Source organism: Giraffa tippelskirchi, chromosome 1, assembly GCF_054371585.1.
Source record: "Giraffa tippelskirchi isolate mGirTip1 chromosome 1, T2T-mGirTip1v1.2.pri, whole genome shotgun sequence".
NCBI lineage: Eukaryota > Metazoa > Chordata > Mammalia > Artiodactyla > Giraffidae > Giraffa > Giraffa tippelskirchi.
In genome coordinates this window covers 204,549,351-204,562,413 of record NC_137275.1, presented here as the reverse complement: position 1 = coordinate 204,562,413, position 13,063 = coordinate 204,549,351, and the positions used below count along the sequence as shown (strand labels likewise).

Sequence of the window (13,063 nt, the reverse complement as noted above, 5' to 3'; positions counted from 1 at the left end):
AAACCAACGGATGGCTCTTGGTTCCCCACTGCTCAGCCAAAAAAAAAAAAAAATAGGTGACAAGAGCCAGGCCATGGGAAAGAGAAACTGAACAATTGTGTGTGATTAAAAATACTGCGTGGTGACAGAAGTGGGAAAAAGTAAAGGAAACACAGGTAGACATAAAGCTGGGAGGATAGTACCTTTCTCTTCCTGAAGGCTCCCTTGGCTCCAGGGACAGCTTCACAAACCCGGCTGATGGCTTCCCTAAGAGGACAGGAAGAGAGATCCATTTTATCACATCCATCAGGATTACATAACCCAGATTGACTACACATACAAAAAACAAAACCAAAAATCCACAAGCAGTGCATCTTAGAACCTCTGACTGCCAGTATCACAGTTCTCTCTGTTGCAGTGGCCATTTCCTGAGGCTGTGATATGTATCAATGCCACACTTGCTTTTTTCTTTTTCAACATTTGGTTAAGATTCCATTTTAGAAAATCAGTGCCGTGAAGCCCTGAAGTGTACTTTTCTGGATGTTCTCTCCATGGCTGTGGTCATGGCACAAGGCCCAATCCTAATCAAGCACTGCTATTGATCAAGATCCTTCTGAAGTGAGTCAGAATGTAATTAAAAGAAATTCAGTCCTCTGAGTGTTATTCCCAGCTTCTGCAGTTACTAAATATCATAAAATCAAGAGAGTTTTGAAAGAGGAGAGGAACTCGGGGGTATACAAATGAGCCAGAAATGAGGCTCTGTGCAGGCATTTCTAGAGTAGCTACAATGTGCTGGGCACAGTCCTGAGGAAGGAGACAAGGAACCTAGGTACCAAGAAGGACTGACAGGAGGACCAGCTGCAGAGCGTCTGACCCACAGGCCTGTCCAGGGCAGCAGGCATGAAGCAGTGCGTGCATGCTCAGTCATCTCCAACTCTTTGCAACCCTGTGGACTGTAGCCCACCACATTCCTTCTGTCCATAGGATTTTCCTGGCAGGAATACTGGAGTGGATTGCCATGCCCTCCTCCGGGGGATCTTCCTGACCCAGGGATTGAACACTGTGTCCTGCATTGCAGCCAGATTCTCTACCACTTGAGCCACCCAGGGCACCCACAGGAGCAGTGGGTGGGTGCAAAAGTAAGACCAGGTGGAGGCTGCTATAGTCCAGATGCTGGAAGCTGGGGAGAACATGGCTCTAGAAGGTGCTTGAAAACATGCATAGCACAATTTTCTTAGCCTCAGTGAGAAATGATGAGTGATATGTCAAGTGAGGCCTAAAGTCAGGAGCCCCGAAAAGAGCTGGGTTAACTTCTAACTCCCACATGGAAAAGGACAAAACAGTAAAAGAACATAAAAAACAATAATAAATAGAAATTTGGAGACACATTGAATAATAAAGAAGATAATGGGTCCTCAGTGACATTTCACAAACTTTTTCAGCTGAATACTTCTTGCAATTATTTCTATCATCTAGAAAAATTATTACTGTCACAATAGAATGCTTTTAAGAGAAATATGACCTTGTCAAATTAAGCAAGAGACTATTAAGATAAGCTTTACATTTGTCATTCAACTCATTGTAAAGAAAGGAGAAAGAAATACTATTCTGAAAGTTCAGATGCCATAAAAACTGTAGACTATGAATCACCATGACACAGAAAAAGTTTATTTGAAAGAAACAAATTTTTTTATGTTTATCCTTAGTCATTTATTTTAAAATACTATTATTCCAAAAGTGATTCTATCAAAATGGTCATCCAAAGTATTTTCTAAAGGTAAACTCTTGACTGAATAGAGTTGAGTCATTTCTCTAGAGAAACATGCATTTTTAAAAAAGTTACTATATTTTATCTGTTTAATTTTTTAAAAGTTTGATGTGTGTCTGCACTGTGTGTGTTGTATTAAATGATGTATTTAGCTGAGCAAAGCAGTTCAGTCTCTGATAGTCCCAGCAGGCTAGAAAGACATTATTTGGTGGAAAGTTTCCAGTTAGTCATTCTTTAAATACCCCTAGTAAGCATCAGATTTCTTTTCCCCTCTACCAACATGCAAGAGGAAAATAATTGGTCTTGGATGACAGGCTTCAAAAAAGAAATGTCAAATGTCTAACTTAGTATGTAGCTTACACATCATCAAATAACCCATGTAGTCAAGCCATGAAGCTTGGGCAACAGGCCTTGCTACCTATGTACCGCTTTGGGAGGTGGAAATGACCAGGGAGTGTTAAGAATGGGATTGTGGTGAAAATGTTGCAAATAATAAACATGGTCTATCAAACAAATCCCATATCGCTATCCCTCCCATAGAAAGATAAGCAACCATCTCAGGGCATGTTCAGAGACTCAATCTTTTGGCCTTAAACTTTGCAAATGTAAGACATTCCAGAAATGTTTCAGAGCTCATGGACTCGGGGAAGTCCTAGGGATCCCCCTTGTGAGCCAGCCTTTAGAATCCCCAAGGAGGTTTGCAAACCAAGCTGCTTTTCAGAAAAATGCTCTCCTTTCATCATTGGCAGAAACTTGCTTCTAACGACCATATTCCTTGTGAATGTGAATTCTCATTTCAATCATGTTGATGGTATCCATTTCTGTTTGAAATAGAAATGTGACATAACTCTTAATAAGTGCAATAGTTAGATGACTGAAATTAGCTTGAACTTCAAAGTCTAATTTAAATGTAACAATTTTTATTGTCCCTCCTTACTCCCTAGCAGAGTGCCTCTTGGTGACCAGTACTATTTCAATTGGTTCATTTAGCAATCATTATTTAGCCTTTGTATAAGTCCATTTAATCCTAGTTTGAGCCTCCAGTTGTGTTTTTGCCCTGTTTTCAATGATGGAAATTGCATCTTAACATTCTGTCCAGTGAGATCCCATTTTGGTAAGCCAACCATGACATTGGAGTTCAGTTAATATGAAAATGCAATGTTTGGCACCTCCAGAGTCATCTGAGAGTACATTACTGGCTTCAATAGCCAGCCGCAGATGCTAATCCTTACTTTCTCATGATTTCACCATCACCCTTTTTCAGTCTAAAATTCTCATCATTTGAGCCAGTACCCTTGAGATTTAATAGCTTTTTCATTGGAATACAGTACTAGATCCTTTGAAATCATGCAGCATCACCTTATTCCCTACTCACAATCTCATTGCCGCTCACCCGATCTCCCCAAACACACACACACACATACACACACACACACATATTTTATAGACAAAACAATAAAAAGAAGAAAAACAGGACATCTGGGTTATTTCTACACTTAATCACTCATATTCTAGTTGGTTGGGTGTGCAACAAACACACACATATAATCACAAATTGTGATCAATTTCATGAAGAAACAAAAAGTAGAGGTATGTAGAATGTGTAGATAAGTAGAACCTGCCACCCTCAGATATGCCTCTCTGGTGTAAGGATCATTTTGACCTGAAGGCAATTGAGAAGAAGCAGATAAAAGAAAAGCTCCCTGCACTTCCCCTATTTGCTTAAAATTAGGACATGAATTTTCAAAGGCATTTCTTTCTCCTCTCTACCAGGAAGGACAACTGGAGACAATGCTGTGTGTGTGTTAGTTGCTCAGTCACGTCTGACTCTTTAAGACCCAATGGACTGTAGCTTATGGCCTGTCCGTGGAATTCTCCAGGCAAGAACACTGGAGTGGGTTGCCATTTCCTCCTCCAGGGATCTTCCTAACTCAGGGATCGAACCTGGGTCTCCTGCATTGCAGGCAGATTCTTTACCCTCTGAGCCACCAGGGAAGCCGGAGACAATGCTAGACCTTGATCAAGTAAGAAATGCACCAGAGGAATCTGCATAGCAAACCTTGCTACTAGCTCTTATCGTCCATTAGTTTTCTCATGCATTTTATCTTCCCACAATCTGTCACCCCTAGAAACTCAGTCTTTTTTCTTGTGCCTTGTCAATTCTGTACAGATCTATTCTTCAATTAAGATATAAGCCCAAGTTCTAACCACTTCTTTGAGTTACTCATCGCTGAGTTTCACTGTGTGCATATGCACTGCATGCTTTAATCAACAGTTCATCTTTCTCTCATTAATCTGTCTTTTGTTAGTCTAATTTTAGGGTCTCAGGCAAAGAACATAGGAGGGTAGAGCACAAAAGTTTTTTCTTCCCTTACAGAATAAATGTGGTAATGTATATCAGTTGAGGGGAAAAGTTACCCAGTGGGGAGCATTTAAGTGCCTGGGTAACCATCTAGGAAAAAGTAAGTTGAGTTCATATCTTATATTTATATAAGTATGCAAATAGATCCTAGATGGATCACAAATTTAATTTGTTTGTGATGAAACCATTAGAGTACTAAAAGAAAATTGGGAAGACTTTTTAAAAATCTCTTAGAATGATACAGAAGCCATGAAAGAAAATATTGACACAATATCATAAAACTTCATGCACAAGAAAAAAATGGCAACATTTCACAATCAGAGAGATAAGTGTCCTAATATAAATCAATAAAGAAAACATCAAAAACCCAATGGAAAATGGGTAAAAGATATGAACAAAGAGTTCACACAGGAAATAAATGGCTCTTGAAAATATGACAAGATTTTCAGCTTTACCATAGTAAGAATACAAAGTAAAGCCTATACTAAAAATCAACTTTCACAGCCAAAGATTTAAGCTTGATAAGACTTTGTAGGTAAAGTACCTGCATTAGTGAGAATGTGTAAGTTGGTATAGCCTCTGTGGGAGCAGACTGGTCATATCCCCGACAAAATGAAAGATGCATACACCCTTCCATCCAGCAGTTCTACCTTCAGGAATGCATTCTCTAAATACACTCAGAAACAGGACAGAAGACTTACATACAGTACCACTGATTGCAGCAAAGTCTTTAACATGCTGATGGGAAACAATGTCTATCATGGGACCAGTTCAACAAATTATGGTACCTCCATTAAATGAACTATCAATAGCATTGTTGATGGTGCCCTCTCCACTCTCACCTCCCTTTTCCTCCTCAGCTTTCTCCAAGTCACTCTTGTTCACACTAACTGTCCCTGCAAAGTCGCCAACACCCTCCCTGGCACCAAATCGACAGGTGATCTCCTGTCCTCACTTCCTTGACATACTTTCTTTTCTTGACTTCTTGCTTCCGCACTCTTCTGACATGCTCCACCCTCTTGAGTGTTTCTGGTCAGTTTCTCACCTTCTCCATGACTCTACCTCTAAATCATAGAGAGCCCCAGGGATCTATTCAGCCCAACTCCTCTCTGTCCTCTGTATAACCTGGACAAGCAGGTGGTGCAATCTGAGAACAAATTTACTGTCCAAACATCTGTCTAAATCCACTCAGGGAGCCAGCTCCTCCCTGGCTCCGGATGAAGCCCTTGGGCACACCCCACATCTGGTCAACTCACTTCCAGACAAGAAAATGTCCTCATTCACTTACAACTGACTCCATTTTCCTATTTACAGTGATTTAAAATGTTTAGTCCCAGTGTAATAGTGAAAGCCTGGAACATCATTTAAAGTTAGAGCTCTTCTCCCTATGTTAGCACTGCCTGGAGCCCAAAATCTTCTGGTGGCCAAGGAAGGAGGTGCCCTCCATCCTCTGGCCACAGCTTCTGATCCCTTGGCTGGGATGGGGGTCTGGGGATGCATACAAAGAAGTCAGGGAGCACTGAGGGACACTGTCAGCCCTGGGTCTGGGCCCTCAAGCCAGGACTGAGGTTTGCAGCAGACTCCTCCAATAGGCACTCTCATTGCTTCTTATGCAGAATACATCAAGAGAAATGTTGGACTGGATGAAGCACAAGCTGGAATCAAGATTGCCAGGAGAAATATCAATAACCTCAGATATGCAGATGACACCACCCTTATGGCAGAAAGTGAAGAAGAACTAAAGAGCCTCTTGATGAAAGTGAAAGAGGAGAGTGAAAAAGTTGGCTTAAAACTCAACATTCAGAAAAGTAAGATCATGGCATCTGGTCCCATCACTTCATGGCAAATATATGGGGAACAGTGGAAACAGTGACAGACTTTATTTTGGGGGTCTCCACAATCACTGCAGATGGTGACTGCAACCATGAAATTAAAAGACATTTGCTCCTTGGAAGAAAAGCTATGACCAACCTAGACAGCATATTTAAAAGCAGAGACATTACTTTGCCAACAAAGGTCCATCTAGTAAAAGCTATGGCTTTTCCAGTAGTCATGTATGGATGTGAAAGTTGAACCATAAAGCAGGCTGAGCACCAAAGAATTAGTGGTTTTGAACTGTGGTGTTGGAGAAGACTCTTGAGAGTCCCTTGGACTGCAAGGAGATCCAACCAGTCCATCTTAAAGGAAATCAGTCCTGAATATTCATTGGAAGGACTGATGCTGAAGTTGAAACTCCAATATTTTGGTCACCTGATGTGAAGAACTGACTCATTTGAAAAGAACCCAATGCTGGGAAAGATTGAAGGTGGGAGGAGAAGGGGATGACAGAGGATGAGATGGTTGGATGGCATCACCGACTCAATGGACATGAGTTTGAGTAAACTCCCAGAGAGGGTGATGGACAGGGAGGCCTGGCATGCTGCAGTCCATGGGGTCACAAAGAGTTGGACATGACTGAGGATGTGAACTGAACTGAACTGAACTTGCTTCTTTGACAGCTGCTTCCCCCTCTCCCAGGAATAGTTGGGTGGCTGTGCTATGAAATGGATAATGTCCATCCTTCATCTACCTACACACCTGTACCTCCTAGCATCACACCCATGGAGTGGCTCCAGCCTGTTGCTGCTGACACAACCTCATTCTTTAGCTGAATGCTTTCTAGCATGGATTCAGTGGGCTCATGACCCATTAGGGTGCCTCCTGCACACAGCACCTTCTATCAGCTCCAGGTAGTTTCTCTCCAAACACATTCCCTCCTGCTTAAGGTCTCAACATTGCAATTCCGTTGATCCACTGGGCTTCCCAAGCTCCCGGTGACACATGCCAAAGTCTGTGTCATCTTCTCAAAGCCCATCACTCTGTCTGAAGCAAGAGGAAACCATCTGGCCCCTCCCACATTAGCAGGGTAGAGACCACAAGACACAGGACTCTAGCCAGAGAAATCCTCTCCATAATTCCCAACATCATTCATTATGCCTTCCAGGTGAGTATTGGGAAAACAACAGCAAAGTAGGTTCCACACCCATCTGTGGTGATCCCACACCTTAGCCCTCCAGGAGTGCTGGAGCCATGCCCTGCCTGGACCTCTGCTAAACAAAGGCAGAGTCCAATTTTACTCTGTGGTTACCTCTACCTATTTCTGTCCTAAGGTATCTTATTATCTCTAGCTCCAAAGGCTTCATTTGTCTTCATCTCCAGCTTCAACATTTCCCAGGATGTTGATACCAGGATTTTATAGACAATTACCACATCCAGTTGATATCTCCAGTTCATTGTCTAAAGTTTTCTCAGACTTTTTTTCAAACAAAGCCTTGATTGTCCCTACCAAAAGTATTCCTTCCCGGTCTTCCCATGGTAGAAAACAAGACCATGGTCCAGAGAGCTACTCCCACCCCACGGCCAGGAGCTGTCCTTGATCCTCCCATACCACCCCCACACCAAATCCATCAGAGCTCTGCCACCGTGGAGAAGCAAGACAGTCTACGTTCTCAAGAAACCTACAGAGCAGAGGAGGAGACCAGTGACTCATGGAATACTCTAGAGAAAGCAGTAGCCAGAGCACATGCACTGTCAACTACCAGAAGGCAATTCTGTCTTTCAGAGAAGCAAAAAGGCAGGCATACTTTGTCCACAGAGAGGCCTCTGTGCTAAAGGAGCTGGAGGCCAGGGGTGGTAGAAGATGTCAGGAGAAAATACAGATTGGAAATGGGATCAGAGGAGCGTGACATGATAGAAGTAGAAGGAGCAGCCTCATGGAGCAATGGATGGTCTGGGAAACAGCAGACTGCGTCAGATTTGCAGAGGGCTGGGAGAAAGAAACAGATGGGTTTAAAATTCAGACCCAGTCCAAGAAGTATTCAGAGGTGCTCTGAGGAGTGACAAACAGAGGCCTTTTAAATAGGGCTGATATTGGCCATTATCAAAAAATCTACAAACAATAAATGCTGGAGAGGGTGCGGAGAAAAGGGAATCCTCTTGCACTTTTGGTGGGAATGTAAATTGATATAGCCACTATGGAGAACAGTATGGAGAGCTACCATATGACCCAGAAATCCCACTACTGGGCATATAACCAGAGAAACCATAATTCAGAAAGATACAAGCAGCCTAATGTTCGTTGCAGCACTATTTACAATAGCGGGTACATGGAAGCAACCTAAGAGTCCATCAACAGAGGAATGGATAAAGAAGGTGTGGTACATATATACAATAGAATATTCCTCAGCCATAAAATAGGAATGAAATGGAGTCATTTGTAGAAACATGGATGGACCTTGAGACTGTTGTACAGAGTAGAATAAGTCAGAAGGATAAAAACAAATATTGTGTATTAACAAGTATATGTGGAATCTAGAAAAATGGTACAGATGATCTTATTTGAAAAACAGAAATAAAGACACAGACCTAAAGAACAAACCTATGGACACTAAAGCAGGAAGGAAGGGGTGGGATGAATTGGGAGATTGGGACTGACATACATATACCATTGATACTATGTATAAAATAGGTAACTAATGAGAACCTATTGTACAGCTTAGGTAACTTGACTCAGTGCTCTGTGCTGATCTAAATGGGAAGAAAATCCAAACAAGAGGGGATATATGTATATGTAGAACGATTCATTTTCCTGTACAATAGAAACTAACTCAACATTGTAAACCAACTGTATGCCAAAAAGAAAAAAAAATTATTTAAGAAAGAAAGAAAGAGGGTTGATATGATAGAAATAAAACTGAATGGACATTAACCTAGCAGCAGTATGCCAGACAGAGAGGACTGAGAAACAGCAGGCAGGGAGACCAGCCCAGACATCTGTGGTGAAAATGACAAGAAAAAGAGGCCCATTTGGAGAAGAAAACTCACAGGCCTGCCTGATAGTGGTGAGTAGAGCTAAGGGGCCATAGACAGCTCATTCTCACCATTGGGATGGCCTCTCTCTCTCCCCAAGGACACATGAAAGCGGCCCATTATCTCCATCGTGAAGCCATGAGACAGGCAGGCAAGGTATGAGAGCCAGCACCCAGCAAGGATGGGGCCGGGAGGCTGCCAGTCAGGGTTAGAGGGCACGTGGATGCTCAGAGTGCCAGGAGGAGGACTTAGAGCAGATGGCTTCTTCCCAGCTTCATCCATGCAGATGGATGGAAATTTCCCAACACCTACAATCTAAAGCATCATACAGGATTAAACACAATTTTAGGCATCAAAAATATCTCAAACTTAATTTGTCAAAAGGAATTTCACCACAACAGGTCAAAAGCACTTAAGTTTTCCAACAATAGGTATGTTGCAAGCAGAAACAGAGCCATGAATTTTGAAATCTCTGTACCACTTGAAGAATCAGTGAGATACCAAAACAAGTTCCCCAACTGTCATAATTTTACAGAGTCAACCCTGCCACTGTTATCCCAACATTCCCAATGTTTGTGATTTGCCCCAGACACACGTACACAGTAGGTGTCAATAAATACTGGTTGCTGATTACTAAACAGATACAAAAACTAGTATCCTTTAATTTCTCATTTAAAATAAAAGCCCAACAGAAAAGTAGAAAAGACTTTCCTTAAGCACCTTGATATCTCCAAAATGAAACATAAACCCTTGAGATTGCTAAAAATGTCTGAACCAAAGAAAAAAGCTCCCTGAGACAACACTAAAGCTAATATTCCTAATGGTTTAAATAACTAAAGTCTGCTCAAGATCACAGGTGGTGGTCACAGACATCTCTGACTGAGAGTTCAGACTTGCTTTATTTATTCTTATGAGTACTTCCACTGAATTTTCTTTTCCCCTTTAACATTCTAATTGGTGAGTTAGAAAAAGTGCTCCTAATTCAACTGCTTCAAGATGCTGATAAGCCAATCAAAGAAAAAGGTACCCCTCATAATTGTTCTTTTTAGACAGGCACAAGTTTATAAAAAGCCAAGTTCTCCGGTAATCAGGATGAGTTCACGACCCACACTGTGCTACAGGCAAGGCAGTCCCACTTCCCTCTGAATGCCACCCACCAAGAGGTTAAATGGGGCTGCCCAAAGGAGTGTGGACTCCACAGACCTTGGAAACCCTGCCTATATCTATCTTTAATGCCAGCTTTTAAAAGAGATTCATCTTCTGAGATCAAATACCACAGGCTCTAAAGAACCAATGCCACTGAAACCTGCTTCCTTATAGCACAGCAGAAACATAGGAGAAGCAAGCAAACCTGACCTCAAAGTCGCTGACCCTTTGGATACACATACCAAAAGCAAACCAGTCAATTCTAAAGGAAATCAACCCTGCATATTCATTGGAAGTACTACTGCCAAAGTTGAAACTCTAGTACTTTGGCCACCTGATGTGAAGAGCTGACTCATCAGAAAAGACCCTGATGCTGGGAAGGATTGAAGGCAAAAGGAGAAGAAGGTGACAGAGGATAAAATGGTTGGAAGGCATCAGTGATTCAATGGACATGAACTTGGACCAACTCTGGGAGAAAGTGAAGGACAGGGAGGCCTGGTGTGCTGCAGTCCACAGGGTCACAAAGAATCGGACACAACTGAGCAACTGAACAACCACCAAAAGCAAAAGGGGACCTGACATTTTCCAGGCTCTGTTCTACATGCTTTCAAGGTATATGTGCATGCTCAGTCACTTCAGTCATGTCTGACTCTTTGCAACCCTATGGACTGTAGCCTGCCAGGCTCCTCTGTCCATGGGGATTCTCCAGGGAAGAATACTGGAGTGGGTTGTCATTTCCTTCTCCAGGGGGTCTTCCTGACCCAGGGATTGAACCCGCTTCTCTTTCAAAGTGTGGCCTCATTTAATCCTCACGCATCCTTGGCAGATAGGATCACTGATGCTGGTTTTATAGTTGAGGAGATGAAGACACAGAGTAGTTAAGCAAAGTGTCTGAGATCACACAGCCAGCAAGCTCCTGCGCCTGCTTGGAATCCTGGGACTGAACCCTCAGCTCCAAGACCAGATCACATGGGAGGTCCACAGAGATGGTGCATTTTTTGAACCCGTCTCTCTCTGGACCTCGGGAGAGCCCACCCACATGTTCCTCAGCAAGGTCACCAGCAACTGACTCAGAATCTTAGCATCCTCACCATCTTAGAACTACATAAGGCCTTGGAAGTCCTCAACACCATTTCTAACCCCCTGGGGACCTTGAGTGGTGGGCAAGATGGGGGCTGTGAGTAAAAAAACCAGGTGCCATAATATCCAAAACCTATGGAATGGGTAAACAAACCATATCCAGAGTAAAATTATTCTGGGAGTGAAAAAGAGCAGCCTACGGATCCACACAGAACATGAATGAGTGTGAAGAAAGTTATATGCACGAGGGAGGTCAGACGAAAGAGAGTAAGTAGCACCTGATTCCACATATATAAAAATTCCAGGAAATGCACACCAATCTATAAGTGATGGTGCTGTGTGTATAACTGGGAGACCACAGGAAGAGGAACGAGCCTGTTCCCATACTCCCTGGGAGAAGCCTGGGTCCAAGATTCCCAACCACGTCTGGTAAAGTCAGCATAGGTTTCCATCATCAAGCCTCTCTGTGGTCTAGTCTTGGCTGCACTGCCTAAACCTGGACCAGACACCTGCTCTTCCTTCCCTCCGTCCTCTGCATTCACTTTCCTTTGTAAAATGGCAGCTACAGCATTGTGGGTGTCCCTTCGGCCAGACAGCTCAGACACTAGGCTGGGCTGGCTCCTGTGCTGTGCTCTCTACCGCACTGCAGACTCAGAAGCCGTTTCCCAATGAGATCTTCCCCTTTAGGATCCTGGGGGTGGATGGATGCAGGTCTCAGAGGCAGCAGCTAAAAATAGGTTTAGCCAACAGGAGGATCTCAAATGCAGCCCCATTTAACAGTCCTGAGCCACACACAGACACATCCTCTATCATTATTTTCTGTATTATCATGACATTTTGACATCTTAAAGAAACTTTCTAGCTGGGGACAGACCACTCCTCGGGTTAGCTGATTCTTTAGAGACAGCAGAGGGACCAGTGGGGCACCAATGACATGCCGATGGACAAATTCAGAGCCAGGCCTCCTCTCTTAGGCCCCGGCACCCCAGAGGCAACATTCCTCTGCCTCTCTCATCACGGGACTGGGTTCCAGGCAACTGCTATAGCTCAGAGCCCACAGGAGTTATTCGAGCTAACTAGGCTGGCCTGTGCACACTGCCCTGTCTTGCCTTTCCCGTGGAAATCTCAGCAGATACTCTGGCCTAAACCTCCTCCCTCCTGTCCTCTGTCTCCTGCTCCCTCCTGTGCCTCCTGACATCAGGGTGGGGAGAGCTCATGCCAGCCTCACAGAAACTCAGGGGCTGTCTCAATCTGATACTTCCTCCTCTCTTCTTGTGGGGGTCATCTCAGTGAGCTCCCCCTTTCAGAGCAGCCACTGGGGGTCAAAGGAGGAGAGAGGAGGAGCCCTGGGGAGCCCAAGGGTCAGAGAAGGGGAGGGGAGGGAGAGGCAGGCGACTCCTCATGCTCCCGCCTCTTTCAGAGACCTACTTCATTGGTCCCCAAACATCCTTTCTGTCACCATTTTATTAATAATAGAACAACAACAGATTCTTACATAAACAAACTCCAGAAGACAAGCAGCATGGAATATAGGAAGCCAAAGTACAAATTCCTAGAAATAAAGACCACATAGACACAATGGGTTGTTTTTCTCAAAAAGGTGTTTAATATCAGGCAAGAACTACTAGGCGGTCAATCAAAAGGGTGATCACAGCGCCCTGTGGATAAGGAGGCGGAGACCCCCAGAGAGGTGGGGAAGTGCAGGATTAGGGGAGGGGGGCAGGGCAGGAGCCTCGCTGTGGAGAACAGAGAATTCGGGGCTCAGGATACAGCACCTGGCTAGACCAAGGTGGCCAGGGCACTCCAAGGGTGTGAAGGTCCACCTCCGCAAGTCCTCGGAAAGTGCCTTTCAGAGAGACAGTACATCTGGAAAGCAAGAG

At 43.7% G+C, this 13,063-nt stretch overlaps 1 protein-coding gene across 1 annotated transcript in view; it reads right to left on the bottom strand.

The window, feature by feature from the left end:
- The window catches only part of SHC3 (SHC adaptor protein 3), a 327,593-nt gene that overhangs the window by 90,535 nt on the left and 223,995 nt on the right, over positions 1-13,063 (bottom strand). Inside the window, exon 7 of the mRNA XM_081572376.1 lies at positions 183-246. Coding sequence (XP_081428502.1) covers positions 183-246 — 64 coding nt within the window. The remainder of the gene's footprint in view (positions 1-182; positions 247-13,063) is intronic.